The sequence below is a fragment of the Primulina tabacum genome, chromosome 1 (genome assembly GCF_025594145.1).
Source record: "Primulina tabacum isolate GXHZ01 chromosome 1, ASM2559414v2, whole genome shotgun sequence".
In the NCBI taxonomy this organism is placed as follows: Eukaryota; Viridiplantae; Streptophyta; class Magnoliopsida; order Lamiales; family Gesneriaceae; genus Primulina; species Primulina tabacum.
Window position 1 is genome coordinate 59,331,674 of NC_134550.1, and position 26,991 is coordinate 59,358,664.

At 35.5% G+C, this 26,991-nt stretch overlaps 5 protein-coding genes and 1 long non-coding RNA gene across 8 annotated transcripts; 3 read left to right on the plus strand and 3 right to left on the minus strand.

Moving 5' to 3' along the window:
* The first annotated feature begins 194 nt into the window (after positions 1–194).
* Positions 195–2,219, plus strand: LOC142556024 (heterogeneous nuclear ribonucleoprotein 1-like). Its single transcript, XM_075667227.1, has 2 exons — positions 195–603; positions 1,154–2,219. The coding sequence occupies exons 1-2, from the start codon at positions 379–381 to the stop codon at positions 2,009–2,011; spliced, it is 1,083 nt and encodes a 360-aa protein (XP_075523342.1). The 5' UTR covers positions 195–378; the 3' UTR covers positions 2,012–2,219.
* A 1,791-nt stretch (positions 2,220–4,010) lies between these two features.
* On the minus strand, positions 4,011–5,615 carry LOC142520647 (uncharacterized). Its single transcript, XR_012813963.1, has 2 exons — positions 4,352–5,615; positions 4,011–4,275 (listed from the first exon to the last, which is right to left on the minus strand). It is a non-coding gene; the product is annotated as an uncharacterized LOC142520647 (long non-coding RNA).
* A 524-nt stretch (positions 5,616–6,139) lies between these two features.
* On the plus strand, positions 6,140–12,860 carry LOC142556032 (CST complex subunit CTC1). Of its 2 annotated transcripts, XM_075667236.1 has the most exons (16): positions 6,140–7,320; positions 7,480–7,598; positions 7,684–7,758; positions 7,836–7,914; positions 8,020–8,082; positions 8,163–8,237; positions 8,368–8,568; positions 8,790–8,900; positions 9,019–9,297; positions 9,407–9,886; positions 9,971–10,627; positions 10,711–10,802; positions 11,376–11,583; positions 11,739–11,853; positions 12,075–12,409; positions 12,516–12,860. In XM_075667236.1, exons 1-16 carry the CDS (start codon positions 6,205–6,207, stop codon positions 12,678–12,680), a joined length of 4,170 nt encoding a protein of 1,389 aa, XP_075523351.1. In that variant the 5' UTR covers positions 6,140–6,204; the 3' UTR covers positions 12,681–12,860. The 2 variants fall into 2 exon arrangements, with proteins under 2 accessions (XP_075523351.1, XP_075523360.1); XM_075667245.1 differs by lacking the exon at positions 12,516–12,860 and having other exon boundaries at positions 11,739–11,806; positions 12,075–12,212.
* A 210-nt stretch (positions 12,861–13,070) lies between these two features.
* Positions 13,071–14,002, minus strand: LOC142520652 (protein MIZU-KUSSEI 1-like). The gene has a single exon (XM_075623732.1). The coding sequence runs from the start codon at positions 13,925–13,927 to the stop codon at positions 13,202–13,204; it is 726 nt and encodes a 241-aa protein (XP_075479847.1). The 5' UTR covers positions 13,928–14,002; the 3' UTR covers positions 13,071–13,201.
* A 5,278-nt stretch (positions 14,003–19,280) lies between these two features.
* LOC142520660 (uncharacterized) lies at positions 19,281–20,595 on the minus strand. The gene has a single exon (XM_075623744.1). It carries the CDS (start codon positions 20,438–20,440, stop codon positions 19,469–19,471), a length of 972 nt encoding a protein of 323 aa, XP_075479859.1. The 5' UTR covers positions 20,441–20,595; the 3' UTR covers positions 19,281–19,468.
* Positions 20,596–21,794: 1,199 nt separating this feature from the next.
* Positions 21,795–26,296, plus strand: LOC142556044 (NEDD8-conjugating enzyme Ubc12). 2 transcript variants are annotated; one of them, XM_075667252.1, is made up of 6 exons: positions 21,795–21,968; positions 24,579–24,692; positions 25,327–25,435; positions 25,576–25,654; positions 25,764–25,880; positions 25,964–26,296. In XM_075667252.1, exons 2-6 carry the CDS (start codon positions 24,584–24,586, stop codon positions 26,099–26,101), a joined length of 552 nt encoding a protein of 183 aa, XP_075523367.1. In that variant the 5' UTR covers positions 21,795–21,968; positions 24,579–24,583; the 3' UTR covers positions 26,102–26,296. The 2 variants fall into 2 exon arrangements, with proteins under 2 accessions (XP_075523367.1, XP_075523376.1); XM_075667261.1 differs by having other exon boundaries at positions 21,827–21,920.
* Positions 26,297–26,991: the final 695 nt, after the last annotated feature.

The window sequence follows — 26,991 nt, forward strand, 5'->3', positions numbered from 1 at the left end:
AAATCTCGTATTTGACAATAGAATAAATAATTATGTTAAATTTGATATTTATATTTTATTTTGTGTTATTTATGTATTTTCAATTTATTTGTAATGTAATTTATACATCATATTTATTCATAAATGTATCCGATCCCAGTAATTAATAATACACACAACATAAAAATTAGAGTTGCGGGGCAAAAAAGAGGAATTCCACGTCTCTCCCACCGTAAAAGCAACAAAAAATTTAATATTTTTTAGTAATCACTTGACTCTCTGCTACAAAAGTAGTGAGATCTATGCCGCAAAATTCCCCCCAAATTTTCGTCACTCGTAAATTATAGCTCTCCAACCTAGGGTTTCGCCAATTTTTCGCAATTATCGTGGCAGTTGGAAATGGACGATCCGGAGCAGAACAAGATATTTGTCGGTGGCATTTCGTGGGAGACGACGGACGAAATTCTGAAACAGCATTTCGTTAAATACGGCACCGTTTTGGCGTCTGTGATAGCAAAAGATCGAATTTCTGGAAGCCCCAGGGGATTCGCTTTCGTCACCTTCTCCGATTCTTCTGTCTTTCATCGTGTACTTCAGGATTCTCATGAAATTCTTGGACGAACGGTCTGCCTTTTCTGTTCTCTCCTCTTTTAGGGTTTCTGATATCTTTTTTGGTAGTTTTTGGGCGGTGGTCAGCTCTTCGGGCTGTCACTTTTTTTTCAGGGTTATCGACAGGAGAAAGTTTGATTTTTTCGGCTTCAACATATATTTCTATTCTTTTACACAAAGGTTCATATTTTTTAAGTTTTCACCTTTTTCTTTGTGTTTCTTTCATACTTAGGTTTGAAGTTTTTATTTATGGCTTCATAGTTTACTAAGGATTTGTTTCGACTTTCTTCTTTCCTTTTTGAAAAGGCCTTTCAAATTTTAAGTCGGGGTTTTGTTCTTGCAGCATGTTAGGAATTATTTTTATTTCATTTGATCAAGCATGTGTCATTATCGACGTTTGACAAATAACTGCGTGGACCTTATACAAGTTTGTCTTCTGACTTCTAGGACCTGGTAGTGCAACTTTAGCACGTGCCTTATATCACCCTGAGTTGAAAATTTAATGCTAATATCACCTTTTACGTGTGGGGTAATTTGATTTATGGAAAGCGTTTTCTTTTAATAGGTTGATGTGAAAAAAGCAATTACAAAGAGTGAACAACAAAGTGATAATCAGCATGATAAAGCACTGACTCGAACTAATAGTAGAAGTAACACTAGGAGCAGCAATCACATTAGGACCAAGAAGATTTTTGTAGGGGGTTTGTCAGCTAATCTAACAGAGGAAGATTTCAGGAGCTACTTCGAGAAGTTCGGTAGGATTACCGATGTAGTTGTGATGCACGATAACTTGACACATAGGCCCAGGGGTTTTGGTTTTATTACATTTGATTCAGAGGATTCTGTCGAGGAGGCTGTGCATAAGAACTTTCACCAATTGGGTGGGAAGCTTGTGGAGGTGAAAAGGGCAGTGCCCAAAGATGGAAATAACGGTAATAGTAGTGGTTTTAATGGAAGGATAGGTAGTGGAAGAGGACAGACTCAAGGGAATAACCTGCCCAACTATACGAGATTTGGGTATTCTCCCTCTGGATATGGGAATGTGGCGGGATACGTGTATGGAGGTGGAATGTTAGGTGGTGGTTATCCACCTGGAGGATATGGAGGGATTGATTATGGTTTCCCTCCGCCTGGAAGTCCTTGGAGCCATTCGATGATTGGTGTTAGGACAAATTTGTTGCCTTATGGAAGTGGTCCACCTGTATATCCCATGCATTTAAACGGGTGGACTTGTTTCACCAGTCTGGCCGGGAATGGATATAACGGCTTTCTTGACACCAGATTTAGTGGGAAATCTGCTCAATTTAGCAACAGGGATCCTCAAGGTACAGATGAATCGAGGCCTTCTCACGCTGTCGGGAATAATGTAGATGATTCCTGTTCTTTCAGTTCTGGTAGAGGCCTTGGGGCTGTTGCCAACTAACAGGGTGTCAAAAATAATAACAAGCCTTACCCTATGTATTTTAGTTGACTACTTTGTTACTTGATCATTCAAATTCACAGTTTATGAATCTTTTATGGGACGGGTAGGGGCTGTTTTACTTCAACTGGTGTATGTCGTTCCTTTAGACTCTTTGAATTCCATAAACATTTCAGTTCTTTATTAGTCAATGTTAATAGTTATTGATTCAGTGTCCAAATTGTTGTAGCGCATTTTACTTAAAAAAAAACTTGTGATCAATCTTGTTTTTCTTGTCCACTTTCAGTTGAAACATGTTGTCGTCCATGCTCAGATGTTCAGATTTTTGCTGTTGTGATTAGGTTTGTTTTCATCTAGGCATCAAATATTTTTGTTCTTTGGAATCTTGCGTTGCTGATCTTCTGGGACCATTCCTGTACCTTGCAATATTTATTTGGGCTGTTTTTTCTTCTTTGTCTTGATTCAGCATAGGCCTATGATTGATGCTGTTATTTTGATTATTCTTGGTCCTACACTCCAATTTCACGTGCTATTCATGTCGCATTTCGCTTTTGTCAAGGTTTACTAGTGTAAAGTTGAAAGCTTTGGTTGTATCTTAAACACGTCATAAAGTTATCGACTAATTCGTGTGTTTCTTATGTGCACCATATATGCTGTCTATATCTTTTGATAGTATAATTTATTTCCTGCAACGTTCAACTTGGAAATGCTTGGTATGTTCACGATAGTCTGGTCCTCATATCTATTTACTCAATAATCATGAGTTGTAGACTTCAAGACATCAATGTAGTGTATAATTGAATAACTTTTTTCTGGTGAAGTTTTCTTTCTTGAACTTTGCAGCCCTCTTTTATTGTTTAGTCCTCGATCGTATAAGTTTCCCATGACATTGGCTCGTTGAACAAACTACGGTTCTGTATTCCAAATGAGAGAAAACCTTCGGGCGCTCTTGTTTACTTGTGCAGGAGGAAACCGGCTCAAGTTCTGAGCCAGAGTGGAAGAGAAGACCCGACTGGAAAAAGTTGCCACGTCTACCTACACTTTTTTCGTTATATCAGAAGCCATCTTTCTTGAGCAAACCATCAGTCCACTGTCCATCACTCTCGACTCTGAGTCTCGGCCATCGCTTGCGAATCTGTTTATCTCATCCCATATATATTTTTAGATTCATTTGTGCAAGTGTGGTATAAATGCAGGTTTTATCACTAAATTTCAAGTACATAATTTTTTTTTCCTCGGGGCGGCATCATAGCACATGAAAAAAGGCTGAAAAAAAGGCAGAACTTCGGGTAACCGACACTACCGCACTTTTTTCCCGTACCCGCTGTGGGTCGGGTTCGGATAGTTTTTTTGCTACCTGAACTCAACAAAGCCGACACGACCCTAACACTGTATAAGAGACTTCTTGATTGATTTGTTTTTTGTCGTTATAATTTATGGGTGAATTAATGCGGGTTTATAAAAACGAGGACTCTACATAAATAATCATCACAGTTTGGTAACTTTTGCTTAGGATAGTAAAGGCGAAGTGTAGTGGTTTGTTTAATTAAAAAATTGAACTTGAAACAGTCGCAGTTCTCATGCAACCCCATTTCCGAGGTAGTCAAATAAGACGACGGTAAGGCAACCCAAATTGCATGAAATGACCAACATATAATTAACTATCTTTTGTGTGTAATCAATTTTAGATTTAAAAAAGTATTATATAAATTTAAAATATTTAATGAGACCGATATTCGAGTTAATAAAAATATTTTTATATTAGTAATAAATAATACACGTGGCATGTTGTTCCAGCTATGTTCTTTGGACTGGAACACAGTGTGTTTTTTATTTGGACAATTTATTATACTGTATAAAAGTATTTGAAGGTGGTTTGATTGGGATTAGAAGTTGGAATATGTAGAGGGAAATAATTGAAAGGAAATTTCCAGTGAGATCTCATATTATCCAATAAACATTATTTGACATTTCGAATGAATCGTCAACAATTATATCTTGAAATTTTTTTTTTTTTTGGAAGTAAAACAAATACATTAATTCAGAATATCTTGATTTACAATACTAAGTAACTAAGCTGATATATCATCATAACAACATACAATATATGAAGAAACATCAGAAGCTTCACGAGCCATCCGTGAGCAACCCGATTGGCCGATCTCGGTACGTGGTTGATAGATAACAAAGAATCCGATTTCAACATGTTGAGTATGTTGAATGTGAGCACTCCACTTGGCCCAGGTCAACTAGGGAGCTGCTAATGGCTTGTACAGGAAGTAACGAATCTGAGAATTAATAACATCGTGGAGATCAAGATTTAAATAAAACTCTATATCGAACCTGATAGCACATAACTCTGCGTCTTTCACCGATCTCCGATGACAAATAATGCGAGCCGAAGCTCCCAAAATTCTATTATTATTATCTCGGATCATAGTCCCAACACCGGTTTCTATCTTCATCAAACCCAGCATCAACGTCTAAACGCAGCTTATTCGGAGCTAGAGGCACCCAACATTGGCTCACAAATTGGGACGAAACTAATATGGTGGAAAAATCTTTCTAAGCTGTCGAAAAGCTTTCAGGAAGGAATATACCTCAACTTCGTAAATACTGGTGCGATTGTTCAATCCAGTCCCTCCACAGCCTTTTCTAATCACCCAGGCAAAAAACAAAACACAAAAGAAAAGAAAAGAAAAGAAAAAAACACCACGCTTTAAATTTGGAACCATTCTATCATCAAGTTGATTGTGTACACACTCTTCCCCACATTTTTCCTCAGAAGGATTTTACTTGTTACAAGAATCAATCTATGTGTTCAATGTAGACACATCATATACCTGTAAACCGGGTAGCAGCAGCACAGCTATCCCTATTTGATATCAGATTTGCTGCCCCACAACGATTTTAATCCATCGAAAGCCCAATTGCAGCAATTTTGTATCATTTGAGCTCCATAAGGTCAATTTCTTAGTGTATCATCAAAACCAAAGGAGAAAGATTGGACAATGCGTTTATATGTTTCCTAGAACCTCGTTAGTTCAACCTTGAATAATGCAACAAAAGTTGCTTTTTGACCCATGGAGGATCAATGTTTATAAGCGAATGTGCTTCACCAGTATCCTTGTGCTCAAAGTCAGGAAGCTTCACACACGAAAATATCAATAAGCCCCTTACGTAAAATCAGGGTAAGCTCTAGCTGATGAATCAACTGTAAGACTAGTATAAATTAACCCCGGTCCTTCCGCTGGCCGTGTCGTAATAATTAAAAGGGGAGCTAATAAGGCCAATTTAACTCACAGAATTGAGCATATTTTCTTGAAATTTGACAGTGGTAGATCGCTGGAACTTGAGTGCACGCCGGTAAACTGCGCTTTCGCCAATGGATTCTTCGAGCTCGCCCAGATCGTGAATCCATGGCCGTTGGATCGTGGCGGATGAAGTTGAGAAGAAACGAGGAATTCGAGAGAGACGTGAACTACATGCGCCGTTGTTGAGTCGCGGCAGCAAGAGGCGGGCAACTCGCGTGAATCTTCGAAGCTCGATTCAGCGGTCGTTTTCATATCTTCGGGTTCAATTTGGGGATTAGAATTACATGCATACATGCTATTGATAAAAATAAACATCACTGCGTTATTTATGAATAGGTCCACAAAAAAATTAATAGATATTATAAATTAATTTATTTTTTTTCCCCCAATCAAACTCTTTTTTCAAAATATCGAAAATGACACTTCTTTCGTGTGAGAAATAAATATAAAAATTAGAAAGAAAACTCGATTTGAATCAAGTCATATTTCAGGTCAAAATGGACGTTGACTATGCTTATTGTTGATAACGTCCGAAATAGTATAACCGGGTTGACATATTGACTTATAGCAACTTAAGTTTTCTTTCCAACTTATTAAATTTTTAAGTGGTATAAAATATGTTCGTATAACTTTTATAAAAAACGAATGTCTAAAATTCCTATTTAATTTTGATAAGGAAGAAGTTAGTATTTTCAATATTTTCATCGGGTTTGGGTGCAATAAAATCTAAATTAATACTTTCGCTACGGAAAATTTCAATTAATAAAATCATCGTATTTTTAAAGCGTAAAAAATAATAATATATGAACGGTAAACGAGGAGCCCAGAAACCACCCCGCCTTCTCCTTTGGACAAACATCGCGTTCTCTTCCCGCCTTCCCAATGGGGACTCATAATGATTTTGGATCGGCGGAGGAAGATACAGCTATTCTCTTGAAAATTTCTGACCTAATTCAACGGGCTCGTCCCCACACCGCGGCATCATCTCTCAATCCAAGTCGTCATGTCTCCACTTCAAAACCCCACCGAAATTTCGATAAGAACCGCCGTCAGGCACCCTTTTGTCAAAACCCCGTTCCCGATACATTAAAACCCTTGGATTACAAGGCCAAGCTTATCGGAACATTAACACTGCGCTCCTATGCTACTGACTGCTCTATAATTAAATGCAGTTGTTTTCAGTTCTCAGATGATTCCGGTTCTGTTTGCTGTGATATTTTGGATTTTGACCCGAAAATGATTGGTACAAGTATTCGGGTCCTTTCTTGGAATTTTGTCCCATCGTTAAAATCTGAAAGTCGAAGTGGTAAAGGTGGTTTCTTGGAGATTCTTACATGGGATTTTTTGCAATCATGCAGTGAGAATGTTTGTTCCTTTGTGGGTTTTAGTTCGTTCTGTTTAAATTTCGGTGAGTGTAAAGTAAGTCCTAAGGTTAAGTATTTGATATTTGGAAGGATAAATTCAATAAGTCCTGTATATGTTGTTCCTTGTGCAAATGACGAAAGTGTTCCGCAAAATTTATGTGGTTTTCTTGTAAGTGTTTTTGTCTGTGAATGTAAATTCTGCAGTTCTAAATTTGTTATGTCAGAATTGAATGCTTGGTGTGGAGAAAATGTTAACGGTCATTGCTTTAGCAAAAGAGAGATTGTATATTTTTGTGGATCGAGCTCGTCCTGGCATCCTGTTATCTCCAGATTGATAGGTGACGTTGTTTTACTAACAAACTTGAAGAAAAAGATGGTCTTTATTGGGAAAGAAGAGTCGGTTTTGATGTATTTGACTACAAATGAAGTGTCCTTCCATATCCCCAAGTTGTATAAAAAGAGGACATTTATTCATAACTATGATACCAGAGGGAAAGGCGAATATGGTAGCTATACTGGAATTGTTACGGGTGTTTATATGAAGGGAATGGTTGCTGAGTTGGATCGCGATGTCATGCTACTGTTAACAGATCAGCAGCTCACTATACCACACAGTCTGAGAGTTGGAGCAATTGTACGTGTAGTAGTCACTCTGCGCATTTTATCGTGTCAAACTTAAAATTAATCTTGGATAGCAAATTTTTTGTGGAAGGTGGAATATGTTTTTATTTTGACGGAGTACAGTGATAGATTTGATTTTGGTTTAATATCTTATAATTGATTGCTTTTTTAGGTGACTTTGGAAAATGTTCATGTTGTTGATCCAAAATTTTCATGGGGAAAAATGTTGATACTTGGTGCATGCTGTAGAACTAGTGTAAATTTGAAGTCATTTTCTCCACTGGATACTGGGTAGAACTCCTATAAACTATTTCGATCCTACGAAATTTCAATCCACTAGTTTTATCTAATGCATGTGGCGCTATATGTGCTGCAGATTCTATTTGAAATCACACTCCCAGAGTCTTCTTCGAAAGTTCATAGATTGTCTGCCGTACTCAACTAGACTATGGTACAAAATATTCGGGCAGCTGTGTTTTACTATTTGATGTTCTTAATCGACTCTTATGTTTCCATTCTGAGCTACAGGGTATTGCTTGTCATCTCATGTTTTAGAAAGAAGTTTACTGGGATTTTTTCTGATATGGAGATCTTGGGATCGAAACATGTAATGTGTTTACTCATTTTTTTCAAATTTTAAGTTACCTCTCAAATTTTTTTTCCCTTTCCCTCAAAAAATAAATCTATGGAAATTATTACAAGGCGATTCCAGAAGGAGGGACTGGCTCAAAAATATTCTCTTTCACATTTGCCTCAATCAGTTATTCATGTTCGGGTAAAATTCCTTTTGGTGCTATCAAAATTATTCCTTATTTAGTTTGCCGTCACCATCACATGCTAATTTCTCTTTGACAGCGTGGTGTCCTTTTGGAATTCTGCAAACTTAGTTTGTGTCCTGTTGACGATGAAGTTCATTATCAATTGAGACTGGTGAGTCCATAGTGGTTAGTTTCTGATGTTAACTTTCTTGGTCTCCAGTTGCTATTATTAAATTTTTCTTGACATATTAACACTGGGTTTTTAATTAGCAATGAATATTTGACTCAACAATGATTTTCAGTTGCTTCCTATTGGTCATTTAATCTGTTATTGTGAGGACTCATGGAAGAAAATTCTTGGTGACTGGAGCGGCGGTGCTGATTTTTCTGGTAGTGTCTGTCCGAAAAAGACTGTATCCTGCGGTGGCAGATTTTATGCACAATCAATCAGAAAAGTAATACACACAGAAGACATTGGTGTGCTTGTAGTTGGAACTCTAAAGGTCTTAGTGATTGGATCTCTATCTTTCTAAGTGGCAATTGGCATGTGACATTCTTATATAGTTATATTTATCATGATTGCAACATATTTGATTTATGTACAGCTCCATTTAAGCATTACCATCAATATAAAATAGACAAATGCAGTAACTTAATCTACGATTCCCATTAAATAAAGTCCAATGTTATTTATTTTTCTTTTTTCATGAGTTTTTTTTTTCAGGTCTCTTTGTCTTCTGGAAGATTGCAACTTGTTGATGCAACTGGTGGCATGGATGTCGTACTTGACCTTCCAGTGCTTTCAGTAGTGTGGGACATTGATAGGATTTTAGAGGTTGGGCTTTAACTACATCCTTGTTACCTTGTAGACTTTTTAGTAGATTTAAAGCAACTTATTTGTAGTGTTGCTTTTCTGCTTTGTGTACCATGCAATCATACCTTCGTGATTCCAGGCAAAAGATTTTATCATAATTATTGAAGGCAAACCTGGAAAACTGGTCCGATTGGATTTGCACCCAGAACAGTTATTATCCTGCCGAAGTATCTTTGATAATGCTTCACTGCCTAGAAGGATGAAATTGTCCCCTTGTATTTATCTGAAGCCAAGTAGTGAAGATTCCAATCTTAATCCATCGTCTCTACTATGCGATCACAAGAGAAACTTGCAGGAGCGTGAAAGTGGGAAGTTTCACTTGCTTTTATTGACACACAAATTTCCTGTTCAGCAAATGGTATGGTTATATAGTTCATTCCAAAGATACATACTAATGTAAATTTTAAGTTGGCTTGTACTTCTTACTTTCAAATGTGCCTTTGATTTTTACTTGTTTCCATTTTTAGTTTCAACTTGGTCAAGCGAAAATATCAGCCATGTTTGCTCAGGCCATAGTCCTGCCTTGGGATTTGCTTGTTGCTGAGAAAAATAAAGAATCAGATGTCACTCGGCTTTCTTTAGACCATCTGGGAGATTCTCTTGAAAAATTCACTAGATCTGAGAAAGTTTTTGTTCATAAGAGATGTAAATTTGACCGATCTTTAATTGACGCATCAAATATTAGCTCAGAGGCCATTGGAAATGGATCATTTGGCCATTTTCCAGATCCCTGTGATTCTTATATCAGCTGTCGCACAGAAAATTGCAGTTGTACTTCGAATCTCCCACTAGAATTGTCATGTTTGATTTCTAATAGTAGTGTGAATTATCATCGCAAGGGTACTTTGCAATACGCAGATGCAGATAATAAGAATGTTCCTTGCTGCAAACCCCAAAAGAGCGCTGTTTTGCTGGAATTCAATTCAGAGAGTTTTTGTGTCTTTGAGGTATGTCATAATTACTTTCACCCAGTCCAAGATAAGATATTGCTAATTTTTTCGCTAAAATATAAGCATGTTTTGGGTTGGCAGGCATTGAGAATCGGTGGCTATTACCTGGTCAAACATGAGGAGAAAGATATGATATGCTTTGCTAAGAAGCATTCTCAAATCCGTCCTGCTAAAGTATTCATCAATGCTGGAACGCGTTTTCAGAGTTTTGTGTTTTCAACTATAGATAGTCTTCAAACTCCAAAAGCATCTTTTCTCTATACGTCACGAAATTTGGGTCAAGAACGATTCTTGAATGAGATCAAGGATGGTTCAAGAAAACATTTTAGCAGTGATGTGTCAACAGAAAATGGATGCCATGAAATTAAAGTCACCCGTCCAATTAACAACGATGGTATAGAGAATACAAATATCAGGATAATTGTTCCCACCGGTGCGCTGAATTTACTCGAGAATCTTATCAACTCATTGTGTTCTTCTATGAAAGAATTAGACAATCAGGACTCTGGTGGTGCCAAACTTGATGCACTAAAACAATCTGCAGGAGGTACATATCCTGATCATCGATTGCCCGAGGGAGACCTTATAACATTACAGGGTCTTGTAACGGCATTTCATGACTACAATCGAATTTCGACTCCTGAGCAATCAACTCTTGTTCATGATGGCGATGGTCTGCCAATGTTTCTCCAAGGAAGTGGCTATTTTTGTGTCCATGTTTTAGTGGATGGTCACATAGTAATTATTCTTAACCCATATTTATGCATTGTACTAAATAATGCACAGTTTTCTTTTTCTGATGGATTAAAATCTTTTTCTAGATCAGAATAATCGGCAATGTAAATAAACAAGCTTATCCTATTGGATTAGGGCGAGACACCTATGTGACATTTCACAGAATTCTTCGATTAAGGTATGTATTGTTTGTGTCTGTCACACAGCATGTAGATGTTACCTTAGACAAATCTAAAATCACACAAACATAACGGTGCTCTTGTAATCGAATGTACTAATTATTTTTATCCTGCAAGGTTTGTTCAAACTCCAGAGATCAGCTAATTATTCTGTCTTCTCCATATTTCAAATTCAAGTTTCTTTTATTATTTGGTTACTTACTGAAGCTCGATAACTATTTGCTAGGTTAATTTGATCTCATTCTTCCTTTTTTGGTGGTTGTTTGTATCTCCTCCCACTCTCTCTAAATTTCATGAAGTACTTGACACTCTGTCTCGTATGTGTTTCATTTAATTCCTGCATGGACTAGTTTCTTTTTGTCCAAAGTGTTAGAGTACCATCTTAATGACATTTTCTTTTATCTTTTCATGCATTGGTATATCGAAGTAATGTTTCTCATGGAAATCAAATGGCCTATTTATGTATGTGCATGAATATTACACAGTGATTTAAGAATGTGTTTGTTTGTCAATGCATCAAGTAATGCCCTTTCATGATATGTAACCACACAAATACGTTTTCTTTTTGGCAGTGGGCAAAACAAGTACATGATGATGCCTGTATCGTTCATCACAATTCACTATGTTAGCTTGGTGAAGGAACAGTACAGTGATGAATTGAACCATACACCAAGAAATCTAGACTTACCAAGTGTCGCAATTCCAACTTTGGCTCCTGCAGCTTTAATATCTGAGATGCTGCAATCATCGGAGCCTAAACCAATGCAATTTTGTTGCAGGGTAATATGTTACATGGGAATTTTTCATATATGATCAAAGCCCAATTTCCTTGTGGTTTTCCATGCATTGTTTGTTCCACTAACATGCACATCATTTAATCAGTTTTTAATTAGGAACTTAACTCCCTTGTATCTGTTGTTTGTTTGACGAGACAGGTTGTGGCTGTTTATGTTGTTGTGCTGGAGAAGAACAGAAATATAACTCAATTGCAATCAGGCGTTAGGTCCACACTTTCAGTTGTTCAAATCCCATTCGCTGGTTTTGTCTTAGGTGTTTTATATTCTGTCCTATTATGGTAGTAATGGATGTTGATTGTGAAATAGCTAATTTTTTGTTCAAAATTGTTATTTGAAATACGAACTATGGGCCTGTTTGCGTAACAGCATTGAATATTGAATAATTTGCCATTGATGTTGAAACAATTGTGTTTATTTGATGATGAAAGAATAGAAAAGTTTTGTCTGAGTACTTTATTTGTTTTCTTTATGTAGATGATGGGTCGTCCTCCTGCTGTTGCTGGGCCGACTCTGAGAAGGCTGCGACCTTGCTTGGGTTGGATTCTGAAGAATTCTCACATAACATTTCTTCTGCAGAAACAGTAGCAAAATCTCAGACTGGATCATGGCTTCCTTGTATCTCGACAATGGGTCGCCTAAAGCAAATATTAAAGCAGCATCAGAGAATCGTGGCAAAAAACTACGGAGCAATGCTTGATTCCTCTTGTCAAGACCTGACATTTTCTTTTGACTCGAACACATTAATAAACAGCTCTGATGATTATCTCCTGAGAAGCTTGATTGGCAATGCTTGTTTCAGCAAATTCTGGGTAAACTGTAGCCAACTCAAGCTACATATTCCCCACTTTTGTCATTCTGTTCTGTGTGCCGTTTTTTCGAATGGTACCTTAAGAATTTCGTTATTTTTGTCTGCAGACTGTTGTGGGAAACCTCATGGATCCAAGTGCTAGAAGACAGTTGGAGGAACGCCTGTGCGAACAGGATATGACCATGCCTGGACTGCAGAATGTGTGGGCAACAAGTGTCTCTCAAGCAAATATGCTCGCAGAAGCTAGGAACATTATGAAGCAACTTTCGTAAACTTCAGCTTACTTGGATGTTTGTCAAAGCCCGATTCTGGGAAACACATTGGGGGTTTAAACGTATCATAGTTGGATCGGGTCTGACCCGTTACAGGGGGAAAAAAACTATCTGAATATTACTCGAAACCTTAGATCTTACAAAAAGACACATTTTTTATCCGTATTTCAATTTTCCAAATTTAAAAGTCAATTATAAAGTATTTTTATAGATAAATCAAAGATTTAATATTAGAGTTATTTTCTTGAGATAAAGTAAAATCTAATATTGATAGAAAAAGAAAATTCAAAAACCATGCATGTGCATGGTTTTTAAATATTGATTTGAAGAAAAAGGATCGCAAACTTAAACCAAACTAAGCCTAAATTTTAAAAAAAAATGATAGTAAAGTAATAGGAAGAACAAATTATATTCCATTTCTTTTAACTCTTAGGTAAGGAATCACAATATATATATCACCAATCCAAATTATACGACACTCACTGAAGAATTAGATAACCCCCAAAAATCGAAAAAATTAATTACATAAGCTTTTTATGGGATCTGACAAAGAAAATACTAAGTTCTTGAGCTGTTCCACCATCCGGATTGATCATGTAAAATGATTCAGAATCCTTGGATCCGACAACCCTATCAAATCTTGCCCGGATATAACTCAAATCTCCATCTCCATTTTCCTTCTCAGAATACAAACCAGGCAACACTCCGGCCCCCATTGAAACTCCCTTCAAAAGCTTCATGACATGACCTTCTTCATCACCCATATTCTTCCTCCTTATAGAGTACCCACTTTTCCTGCCATTACAGTACACGGCCCACACGAACTCCTCCATGAGCTTCTTCTTGTGGGTTTTCGTATCACTTTCGAGGGTGATACGTAGAATATCCGATGCCATTTCCTTGTGGAATGCGGAGGTTGACACGGGGAGTTCTATCATGAAGATCGGCATTTTATGAGGGTCTTCTTGTATGGCAAGGTTGAGTCTTCCTTTGCGGTATCCGAATAGGGTCCCGGTTGTGGCTTTATCGGTTAGGAACGGTTTGCGGTACTGGCGGTTCCCAAGTAGGGCCACCATCTTGCAGCCGGTGGTTAGCATGGGGAGGAGTTTGAACATGCGGAAAAGGCCGCCACCGCTGCCGGTGGTGGAGGATTTTGTTGATTTCTTATTTGTGTTAGTTCTTTGGAGGTGGGAAAGTAAGGAATGGTTTGCCATTTTGTGGAACGGGCTTGAACAAATTTGTGGCATATTTGGAAGGATTTCTATTTATGTTAGTTGATTGATTTTTGGGGTTTCAATTAGGATATATGGAGTTTTAGATAATTGTGAATGCACTATTAAGTAATGTAGGTAGGAGTGCAGTCTTAATCTCATAATTTAAAATTTTAATGTCACGATATTTAATTACAATAGGTCTCATATGAGACGATGTCACTGATGATCTTTATATGTGAGATATGTCAACTCTGCTAATTTCTAAAATAATAATTAATTTGACATAAAAAATAATATTTTTTCATGAATGATTTATATAAAATATCCCTCACGCAAAAGTTTTTGTGATTTAATTATGGTGTATTGATTTATTATACTTCTTGCAAAAACATGTAGGTGGTGGGAGTCGAAGGAGAGAAAAAAAGGGCTAAAGTTTATCTTTTTCAACATGTATATTGTGGGTTGTAGGGCTGAAATTTGATGTTGAAACTGCTTAAAGATGAAAAGAATTGGACTTCAATTGTGATGAGATAAGGAAAACAAGCCTGACAAAAAATTTGTGGGGAAAAGTGGAGAAAAATAGAGAAGAGAAAGTTCCCTTTTGATCATGTGCCTCCCCCCTTGTATTTATGCTTCACCATCAACATATATATTTCCAACCAATGTTTGAAATTGGGCATGAGAAGACAATTTAATAGATTTTGGGAGATGATAAAGCTCAATATTTTGGTAAAATACAAACTAGAATTTGTTTAATAAATTTTGAAGAAAAAAAAACAAAACTTATTATATATTTGTTAAAAATAAAGCAGACTTTTCTTTAATGAAAAAAGATTATTACAAATTAACGTACACCCAATCAACATCATATCTCCCCTTATTCTGCACAATCCCCTTAGGCACAAACCCCATACAAAGGTGCTGCTTTTCATTCCCAAATGCAAAAGTACAGAGATTTCTAGATTATTGGTTTTTCACCTAGTAAATTTCGCAACTCATCCCACTTTTATTTTGTTTGCAAAACAAGTGATTTTCCTTTTCTATCACGATCAGAAATTTCTTCTCCATGAGTTTACTTCTTAAATTAGACATGACAGGTTTGGTGCGATTGAAACTAAGCCTAACAACTTGCATTATTTATTTCATGTTGCTATTAAATGACCCTAGCTCGCTATACGTACGTAATTCATTTGTTAGTACTCATCCATCCTTGCTAGCTAATCGATAATCATACTATATTATGCATGGAGTCATAACTGATCAAGTTATTCTATATTTCGCATTCAAAAATGACCATTTTTCTTTATTTCTACTTAGATTGATAGAATCCGAACGCCTCAAAATCGATCGTCTCCTCGATCCCTCAATGGGAGCGTACGAAGAATATCAGTGTGCAGTTGGTTCAACAAGTAGTTATTGTCCTCTATCACTAAGAGGAAGCAATTTGAGTTAAATTAGTCGTAAAAATAAAAATCCAGACATGATTATCTATTCTTCAATGCTGCATCAATTGGTGAACATCAACATTAAGAATAGGTCTCTTGTGAGACGGTCTCACGAATCGTTAGTTGTGAGACGGGTCAACTCTATCGATATTCACAATAAAAAATAGTACTCTTAGCATAAAAAGTAATATTTTTTCATAGATGACCCAAATAAGATATCTGTCTCACAAAATACGATCCGTGAGACCGTCTCACACAAGTTTTTGCCCAATATTAATTAAGGCTCGATAAAATCACATGTTTTATTCTTAACTTCATTAATGATCATCAAGATTAATATATATGTTTATATGTATATATTATATATGGAGCAATTTCTGTATTGGCAACGGGAAAATAATCAGAAAATGGATGGACGAAAGGTCCCCTTTGCTAATTTATTTATTTTTTTTAATTTTTAAATTTGTATGTGTGTTGATTTCAACTAGTGAATAAACAACCTTTTGCCCCCATGCACCTCACCCACTATTTTTAATTGAAAATCTCGGTTCTATCGGATGTGGCTTACGACATATGTTCAAGAAAACTGCATGATCTGTAAAAGACATGGGGTTCCCTCTTAATTCTTGGTGTCTTCTACTATGTCAACAACTCGACGATTACCATAACTAAATATTTTTGCATTTCAGATATATATTATTGTTTTTAGCTTCTCCGACTTAAATGAATTTGATATCTAATTACTGAAAAATCAATGTATATACGAGGCAAACATAAAGAACTAAATTTGTAATTTTCCCATTTAGAAGATTAAGGAAGTTTTTTTAGGGATTCGACTATGGCTAAATCTTATCTGATTCTTTTTTTTTCTATCTATCTATCTATCTATCTATCTATCTATCTATCTATATTTGAAACAAAAAACGCAAAATTTTGAGACATGGAAACATGTGTTGATTCCTTCGATTGCTAGAAATTTAATTCTAGGCCCGTGGATGATTTAGTTCTCTTGTTTTTACATGCACCGCACTTGGAAAATGTCTATACAAAACAATTCTCATGATTGCTAGCTATATATTAATGTTCAGCAATTCTAGATGACATCTTGCATGGAATAGCATTGATATAGACAACACCATGTGAGATGTATGCCGGAGATCATGGGATATCTTTTCAGTGGGAACATATAGAATGATGATTTTAATTGGCTGGTCGATCGGTTTTTATTTAGTGCAGTAGTTTCTGAAACGCAATGCATTATTACTAATGGGTGGGGATATAATGGTCGATCGTTCCAAGTGAAATTTTTGTATAGTTTAAATTTGTGCCACGATGTAACTTTTGGCTATTGTAGAATTTGAAAATCTTTGACATTGATAATCATAATATTTATTTTGATATATATATATATATATATATATATATATATATATGTGCGCTGTTAATATTAGTCTGTCTTGTTTGTAACGCACTTAGATTCTAAAAGGAAAATGCTTGATCTTGCTCCAATTTTTGCCGATCTGGTCTTGTTTAGAAAACAGTCTGATTTCAATTCCTACTCCGAACAAGTCATCGTGGGGTACATATATGGAGATTCAAATAGATATTGGAAACAAGGCATCTAATTGAATTATATAGTGTTTTGCGAATTGTATCTGATAGAGTTGAGAAGTAAGCCTACACCCAGGGGCGGGCCTGAGAAAATGACAGAGCTAGCCCAAATTCATGCGTGCTCAAAACAGACAATATCACTAATATATTCAATCATCTGATGGACCGTACGTGCTCTAAACTTGTAAATCTGCCTCTAGCTAGCCTTGGATTAGTAACAAATTGAAGGAAAAGAATTTGGACCGATGAAAACTAGAAACAAAGTGGGGATAAAATGTTGAAGAAACTGAGGCGTTTTCGTACGTGGTTTTGTGCACAATAAAATCGTTGGATCATATAGACCTCAGGTTCACTTGATCCAATTGGTGCGGTGTTGTGCACTAGATCCAAACGCTTGGAAATTCGAATGGACAATATGGGCAATTTAAGTGCATCCCTTTGTTGATGTCTCTTGTCATATTTATGAATGAATACCCACGTCCATTACTTGATGTAGGGGTCCTGTGTGACCAAAAAAATTTTCTCAAACTCAGACACATGCATTTCAATTAACTTTAGGCTGGCAACAAGCATTTTGGTGGTTGGTGATCAATTACAAGGCTCGCATTCCTTGTGGGGGAATATATATGGACCACGACACTTATTTTACTTTTTGCCCAATAATTTTGGATAATTTGGTATGGACGTGGTACCCATCTCGAAATTGCTCCAAGTTAAATATACTTAACTTTAGAGTTTTTAAGTTGTGAGCTTCTGAAAGGAATATGATCCTTGTTGATATGACTCATATGAGTTATATGCAGAGTCTTTGAATCTCGTTCTCGTTTATTATTATACGAGATATCACGTCCCTCCTTCACAACGCAACATCTTCGTTGCGTCTATCTCATTATCCACAAGTGTCGAGAATCTAGAGGTGGCTCCTACATTTTCAAGAGGTGGCTTATGTGGGTTTGGCTTCAATGCATGTGATACTTTACTCTGCATGTTCACTCCCACGTCACGTAGCACATTTCCCTACATAGCATTTATTTCTCAGTGTTCATGTCGGTGACCGTATCTGATATCACTATGTAACGTCCTAGATTCATCGCGTCTATTTCATCAATCCACAAGCGTCGAGAATCTAGAAGTGACTCATACGGGTTCAAGAGGTGGCTCTTACAGGTTTGGATCCAGTGCATTTAACATTTTATTTCCGCATATTCACTCTCATCCCATGTAGCATGTTTCCGTGCATAGCATTTATTTCTCAATATTCCTGCTGGTGACAGTATATAATATCACATGTAACGTCTTTGATTCGACGACTGATCACAATGTACCATTACAAGACTTTATAGCGTGTTTATGTTTTCTCTCACATTCACCCTGACGAACTTCTTAGGGGTTCATCTATATCAGAATTGTCTCAAGTACTCAAGTACACTTAACTTTGGAGTTTTTAAATAATGAACTCTCGAAAAGAGACGCATCTTGTTGATATAAGTAGTATCTATACAATCTTTTAAGTCTTCCTCAACTGTACAGTCTCATACATTCACGGTCTTCAGGTCTCATTCATTCTTGGATGGGGTATCACATTAAGTTTGTTATCAACAATATAAATTATGACGAAAAATTGAAAATACATTTATGTTTATCTTTTAAGTCTTCCTCAACATGTACAGTCTTATATATGTATGTTTATCTCGTTGCAATTTGAACTCTTTATGTTCTTAAAACTGTCTTTATTTTAAATCTTCCCGTTTTTGATAATTTTAATTTTTTTCATTGAGTACTATTTGACATGACTAAGTACATAAACTATATATTCATGTTAGAGTATCACTATGTATGCGTTGCATCAATGTTATATTGGTAAAATAACCAAATTTATAATTTTAAAACTACAAATATAACCGACTAAAAATAAAATTTAACAACATAGACGAGCAAAATTACAAAAATAACTTATATACCAAACTAAAATCAATGCAATTGTCCCCATATTTAACGAACGTGTATTTCAAGACAATCACATGTAGAACCATGTTTTGTACGTGCATTTTGAATATCATGTTTGTGATATTACCAATCATAGTTTAAAAATACCATCATGACAAGAATTGTCGGCATCAAATCCCAAGCTTTTTGCATTAAGAATGCTAATAATAAACGGGTAATTTGCATTAATCTATCTTAATATTTTATGTATTTTATATTTGATAAAAATAGGAGCATCAAATAAATAAAATGTAGATAAACTGCATACGAATAAACCAATAATAAACCCCTAAATATATGTAACTACTTAAATAGCTTCCTATGAATCAGAAACTTATAAAATGAAATATAAATTATAATTATTCTCATGACAGAGATATATTACCAACGTAATAATACGATTAATATCAGATATTTAACAAATCACAACTTATTAATGTTATTGTCTGGGATACTCCCATAGAGCTAAATTCCATTGTGTCGGTATAAATCATATTCGGAAAAAGGGGGAAAAATAACGTCAAATTATTTATTATTTTATAATTTTTTTACTAAGAAAACCACATCTTACCAGCACGCCGACCCCATAGTTGTACGGCAAGAATTTTTTCTTATGCATAAAATCCTCCGAAACCGACCGGCTTATTGTGTGAACCGAAGCCGGTTCGTCTCTGGACGAACCGCGACGTGACCCTGGACGCCCGATATCTCTGAAGCTCCATCGCCGAAATGTCGCCATGTACCTCTTGGAGTTATCTTCACCGGCTCCGCGTCCTTTAGAGGTGATCCGGGAGAAGAATAAATGCTTCAGCCTCCATTTCTTGTGGTTTTCCGAGCATAAACTGGACGATGGCGACGACATTCTCACACTGTCCAACGGCCGCCATTTCTCGTTATCTTCCCATGCATACTTGGTGACTCTACACGGAGAAAGCGATCGAGATGCCTTTCTGCTCGACGATTTCTGCAAATTCAAGTTTCGTTCTCTTCCTCTGGCGTCCCAGTCCCACACGTCCGATCTCGTCGCGTTCTGGGCTGCGATTTCAAAAGGGTCGACGGATTCTTTATTCTTATGGCGCGGAGACAGCGCGCCATGTATCATCTTCCTAGTTAATAAAAGCGGTGGCAACGAAATAGCGGGAGTACTCTTTTTGTGAGTGAACTCTTTGATTCTTTCACACGGTGGGACTTGCAGGCAGGGTGGTGGCTTCAGAGGCTTGATAACGCCGCCATGAAAGAGTTCTTCTGCAGAAAGGGAGACCGTTTCCGGTTCCACTTTACCAACAGAAAATGCGAATTCGAAATCGTCGTTATTTGTCGATGATTTGGGAGTGCCGGGCTTTTCTTCCCAGCCAAAGGGCACGACGGAGACGGAGGAACGACTATTGTCGAAATCATCGAAAACAGTATCGCAGATTTGATCCGAGAGGTTAGAAGGGCTGGATGGAGCACTGAAATAAATTTCCTCGGAACGATTACGGTGGAAAGGTATCATCACCTTCATTTGCCTGCAGTTTTTCTGGATTATTTTGCTGAAATTATGGAACGAGCAGAGCTGATGATTAAGGGGACAAAATGAAGCGAGTGTAGCCAGCAAATTTGTCGACTATTGGATGCTTTTCACGTAAATATCATGTCAACAAAATTCAAAGTTTTTTAAAGGGTTGTTTTTTAAAAAAAGTGATAATTATTTTGATATAAAGAAGATACTTATTTTAGACAAAATGCATTTTGAGTAAAAGTACTTAACAGTCTTATTTATAAATAATTATTTTAAGAGAAAAGTAAACTTAAAAAAGCCTATATTAGGAGGTAACGAGGTATTAAAAGTCACATTGGCCTCGACGTATAATGTCGTTCAATCAATAAATAAGTACATGATTTTTGTGAACCATTAAAAGAGAGTATTATATATAAGTTTTGATATGATGTGTTATTATGATAGAAATGTTGATATGCATATCACAGAGTTTTAAATACAATAAGTTGTTATGAATTACGATCATGATTTAAACTTGAAGCTAGGAACTTCGATTATATTTCTGTGTAACATTGATCATTCTCATGAATTATGCAATGACACCTGTGTTGATTTTTATTAGGCTTGAAAATAATGTTTTGGAAGAAAAATGATTCTGAATTGAAGTAAATTGGGTCATAAAGTGATTATTTCAATATTGTCATTGAATCTTTCTGATCCAATACTTAATTTCAAATTCAAACTTATTTTCGTTTGATTGTATTATATGTAATAACAATCAACAAAAGTCAGAGTCGATCTTTTTCTTATGCAAAACTTCTTTGGAAAAAACATGTTTTTAGTCATACGAGTTATATGTCGTTGTATCTAGAGTTACGAATTACTAAGATCTAAAAATTTTGGTATGTGATAGTGATAACAGCAAAAGAAATTCAATAACAAACATTGTTTTAAAGAAATTTTTTCACAATTTACGAAAAAAATTGTTCTTTATTATATGATTTGAAATCATATTAGTTTTTTTTTTTTCATTTTAAATATCTATTATTTTTTAATAATAATAATTTTTTTAAGTACAATCATGATAATGTTCTAGATTACAAAGATATAATGTAATGGATCGCACCTATCAACGAGATTTAAGTATGAACCCGATCCTTACTTTACAATTATTTTGTTTTTAATAATTCCATAAATTTTTTTTACTCCAAACAACGGCTGGTTTTTTGTTTACTGTCAAAAATATTTTCAAAAAATACTTTTCTTTATTTTATTATCATAATATTTTTATAAATTAAAATAAATATAAATTAAAGAATATAGTAAAAATAATAGATACATTATTAGCAATCAACGTAAAAAGTGGTGGGCTGAGAAAAAAACAAAGAGCATCCATTATTTGTTCAGATTCAAAAAATACAATAATACAGAAAGAATAAAGAAGCTTTTTCACAAAATTATACTGGCTTTCAGCTTCCTTTCTCAGATTCTCCCATCTATTTCGGTAAGAGAGAAAGTTCTGAAACACTCCGATCGACATTTCATCAACCAGGTATAATTTTTTCATGTTTTTGGGCTTAATTTTATCCGCGGATACTCGTTTCTTTACATTTATATATGCTGTATATGCGTAGATTTTTCCATGTACGCGGATGGTTTTGGTTATTGTCAGATCGTTCATTTTGTTACCTCTGATTTCCTTATTTACCGCATACACCCCCCTATTCTATCCTTTATTTTTCGTTGCTGCTTTATTTTGAGCTGTTTTTTTTTTTTGCCTTGATTACTGTCATTTCTCAAATTATTTTGAAGTTTTTTTAATTCGGATAATTTGAAGTTGAGTTAATTGCATGATGATGGGATTAATTTCAGGAGAGGTACTATAATTATGGATTTATATGTGTGGCTTTTTTAAATTTATCTTTTTTGTATAACATATTATTTTATTAAATTTGGTATGCCCGGTGAGTCGGTGATGTTTCCCGAAAATATCTATGGGATTCGATTTGCTCTTCCTAAAAATAATGCGAAGGTGTTTTTCGAAATAAATGTGTTACGGTTGTGAGGTTGTCCGGCAAAAAGCTATGACCTTTAAGTTAAAGGATGGTGAAGTCGAGGAAAATGCGATGGCATTCATGTTAAATTTAATTTGTAGAGTTCGACATCAAGATTCATTCAGGACCAAAAAGGGAGCGAATGGTAAAGCAGGCTCTCCATCAGCCCCCTATCCTTCACGATTATCTTTTTCCTTTTTCATCTGAGGTGGGTATTTTTCAAAGATTCCATGAAATGAATTTTAATGGAATAGGATGACAGTTGCATACTAAAGACTTTGGATTGGGGCAGAGGTGTTATTGGTCACCATTGGAAAACTGAAAGTTAGCTTTGTGCGAGTGTATTGACTTCTACCTACTCTTTTATGCTAAGCTACCTCTCTCCTTATTTCAACAACTGTAAATTTGTACTATTTTTCCGTCCAACTTATCTACCATGCCGTTATCCACTTGTTCTATTGATTGGGATAATGGAATATCATTATGTGTTTGTTTTGTGGTTTTGAGTGTGTGTTTCTCCTTAATGTGTTTTCGTGTCCTTATTTTGTAAAAAACAGTTCTCTCATTTACACAGTCCCAATAAACATACTCACATACACACTATCAAGGTTTAAATTTCCTGCTCACATCTGCAAAACATAATCAAACACATTTCAGAAGCCACTTTCAAATCTTTCAAGTTGTAAATAGTAGCAAACACCACCTTAATTTTAGATTTGGACGTATTTTATTCACAGGCTTCTTCAGAATGCACGATTCTCGTTTCTGTGTATAGATTCATCAAAATATTCTCATCATCTGCAGTTATGCGATGTTGAAGAATAAAAAATCTGAGCTCCATTAACTCTTGTTTTCTTCATGTTCGATCCTTACTTTACAGTCGTCGGTCTTACATTTTGTTACAATTTTCCTCCAGATTCCAATATTTAACTTTGAAACAATATCATTGCTGTTGAAGTGAGAATATTTTATTGAGATCCAACTCATTTATCTTAATTCACATCCAATAAAAGTGCAATAGTTTCTATGAAGGTCTTGGTGTAGAAAGTTTCTACGAATAATTTCTACCCATGGTTTCATTGTTGATCCAGGCAAGAGAACTTGACAATAAGGAACAAATTACTGCAGTAGTCAACAAGACAGAAAAAAAATCTGACAAGAAAAAAATGGTCTCACAGTTTGAACCGATTCTGTTATTCCTTTTCTATATGACTTGTTTTTCTCTCACACACATTCTGAAACTCGCACATCCGGAATGTTTCAGATAAGATAGTGTGGTCTTTGGTCCATATTTTAACAAGTAGTGGCTTGAAGTATTTTCTGTTCATTTGTTTTCTCATTAAATGGTTAGATTTGAATCTGAAGTTAATTATCTATTTGCATGTTAAATCTATTAGTGGATTTTTTTCTGCGTGACACCCTTCATTTCCTGCTCTCTATGTTCATGATATGTTTTACCTCACAATTCTCACTTTTTATGTTCTTAACCAATATCAATATTGATAGCCTGTTTCTGTTATTGATGGTTGGTATATAATGCACTTGGAACATGAGGAAACTTTATTTATATATATATGCAGCTGTCATTTTAATTATTGTAGTAAAATCAATTTGTTTTGTGGCTAAATGTAATTCTTAAAATTCTTTCTTCGCAACTGGTCCTGCCGCAAGGATGGAGCCTAGACTCAGGGGTCTGGTGTAAAGTGCGAAATTGCAAATTATAATTTGGTTGGGGGTCAAAACTAAATATTGGATATGTTTCTAGTAAAAAAAAGAACTTGATATAAGGGCAAAATAGGAAAACTTTGGAAATTGAGGGGGTTCAAGTCATTATACCTTTTGTTGGCGCCCTTGGGTCCATGGTAAATCTGGGCCCCTTGTCTTTCGTTTTTTCCGGCTTTCAGTACTTCTCTGCTACGATCTACGTTCACAAGTTTAGTGTCAGTGGCAAGTTCTCTACCGTCATCATAACATGGTGTCCCATTATCATGGATAAATTTTTCCGATAAAAAATTGTACTACTTAAATGGAAGGTTTAACTATGCCAGTTGTTTGGCAAATGGCTGTTCGATAATCTGTTAAACTTTGTATCATGTGTTTTCATTCAGGAACAATGATTAAGTTGTTCAAAGTAAAGGAAAAGCAAAGGGAACTTGCTGAAAATGCCAATGGAAAGCCTCCAGTCAAGAAGCAAAGTGCTGGAGAATTACGTTTGCACAAAGGTTTCTTTCTATGTTCAGTGATGATATATGTTTGGGCTGCTCTTGTCTGTTTCCTGAAAAACATAAGTTTATCACCATTTATTTTTAGTTTTCTTTCCAAAACTTTCTTGTAAATGAATATATCTTTCATTTTATGTTTTCTCCAGTTATAAACTTCCCTCCCTCGTTGTGGTTAATATGTATTGACTCGCTTGCTTATTTAACAAGTTATATGCTCTAGCTTGCAATGAATCGGGTATTTGGACAAGTAGTATCTAATAATGTGGTGGGAAAGGTTATATAACCACTTTTCATTGTCATATAATCTTGCTTTCAATTGGGATTTCCATGAGTATTTTATTCTCAGAATTCTTCAATCTTCATCATCAGGGCGCATTAATGACAAGATGAGTCAAATATCCATTTCCAATTGCGTGTTTCATATACACAGAATCATTCGAAACAACTTTCTTATTTTGTTAAGAAGTTTCATCTTTATCCTCAGATGTCACTGCCACTTATGTCCAAGTCATAGAAATGTTAAATGGCTGCCCGAGGAATTGGCTTCTTTCCTTGATGATGTGTGGTTACATGCTATGTTGAACTTGTTTACCAAGTAACATTAACTTTTTGTGTTGCACCTGTGTTGATGTAGACATAAGCGAATTAAATCTGCCGAAAACATGCAGCATATCATTCCCTAATGGCAAGGATGACCTCATGAACTTTGAAGTTACCATTCGACCTGATGAAGGATATTATCAGTTAGTACTTTTTTCAATCCAGCTTTATGTGTATAAACGAGGAAGCACAAATTACAGCCATGAAATTATTCGTAATATTACTCTTTTGTATGTTTTCATCATTGGTTCCATATCTACTGACAATAGTACCTTGTGATCAGGAACGGTACATTTGTTTTCTCTTTCCAAATTTCTCCCATTTATCCTCACGAAGCACCAAAGGTCAAATGCAAGACAAAGGTAACCGAAGCCCAAGTTTTACACCTAATGCCGTTCAATAACTTCTTGTGAAATCCTGTTGTGTCTCAATAATAGAATATACAGTCAAAACTATTCATGTTCACCTCAGGTCTATCATCCCAACATTGACTTGGAAGGAAACGTCTGCCTAAACATTCTCCGAGAAGATTGGAAACCTGTGCTAAACATAAACACCATAATTTATGGATTGTATCATCTTTTTACGGTACTTTCTTTTCTTCGATTAACGAAAGCTCAATTTTGCGACTAAATTTAAATTCTCTCTTACTGGTGCTTCTGCTTTCGCAGGAACCAAATCACGAGGATCCTCTCAATCACGATGCTGCCGCTGTGTTGAGAGAGAATCCGAAATTGTTTGAATCCAATGTGAGAAGGGCGATGACTGGTGGTTATGTGGGACAAACTTTCTTCCCTCGGTGCATATAATGCATGAAAACTGCACCTACGACAAGGCCAGAGATCTCTAATCCAGTCTTTCTGCTACAGATGTGAAAATTGATTTAAATTTATCCGAAATGCAGAGAGCTTCTGTAAGTTAATATGTTTTTTTTAACCTTATTCACTGTGAAAGATATTGAATACTAAACCTCTGTATGACAGTTGTGGACGGCTGTTGTTTCATGGTTCTCGATGTATCGAATTGACTGTGCACTTGACCAAAAAACATTATAAGATCACGGCTTGGTTGATAGATTTATTTTGAAGAAATGATTTAAAATTTGAATTTAAGTGATATTAACTTTTAATTTTAATTTTGCGTGAAATCTTAAATTTAAAAAGAATATCAAAATTATCCTCACAAAGTAGAATGGTTTTGGAATTCAATTGCACGAACTAACTGCGACCTAAAAGCCAGTTTTTCATCGTCAAGATCAAGGATGATTGTGTCTGAAGTCCAAGATTAATCATGTTTAGATGTAATAAAAATGTTTAGATTGATTTGAATTTAAGCGATTTTAGGGATGACTTTTAGATAGTTTTAAATTTTTTGTGTTAAAAGTAATGAAAGGGTGTGGATTTCAAAACGTCAAAAATTTTGATATGAGAAAACAAAAAATATTGATTCACTTTCACCCTAATGCACTACTAATAAAGAAATATAATATATATTGATAAAATAATTTTATATTTACCAAATTCTCCTTCAAACATATTAAAATTGCCACTCTAACAAACATTACTCTTGTGCTATTTTTTAAGGGAAGATGGATAATATTGGAATTAACTTGTATCTTTAAGATTATTTGTTAGTATAGGGATGGGAGATGAGTTTATTTTATTTACTTGAGTACCAATTAGTCCTTTGAATAATATAT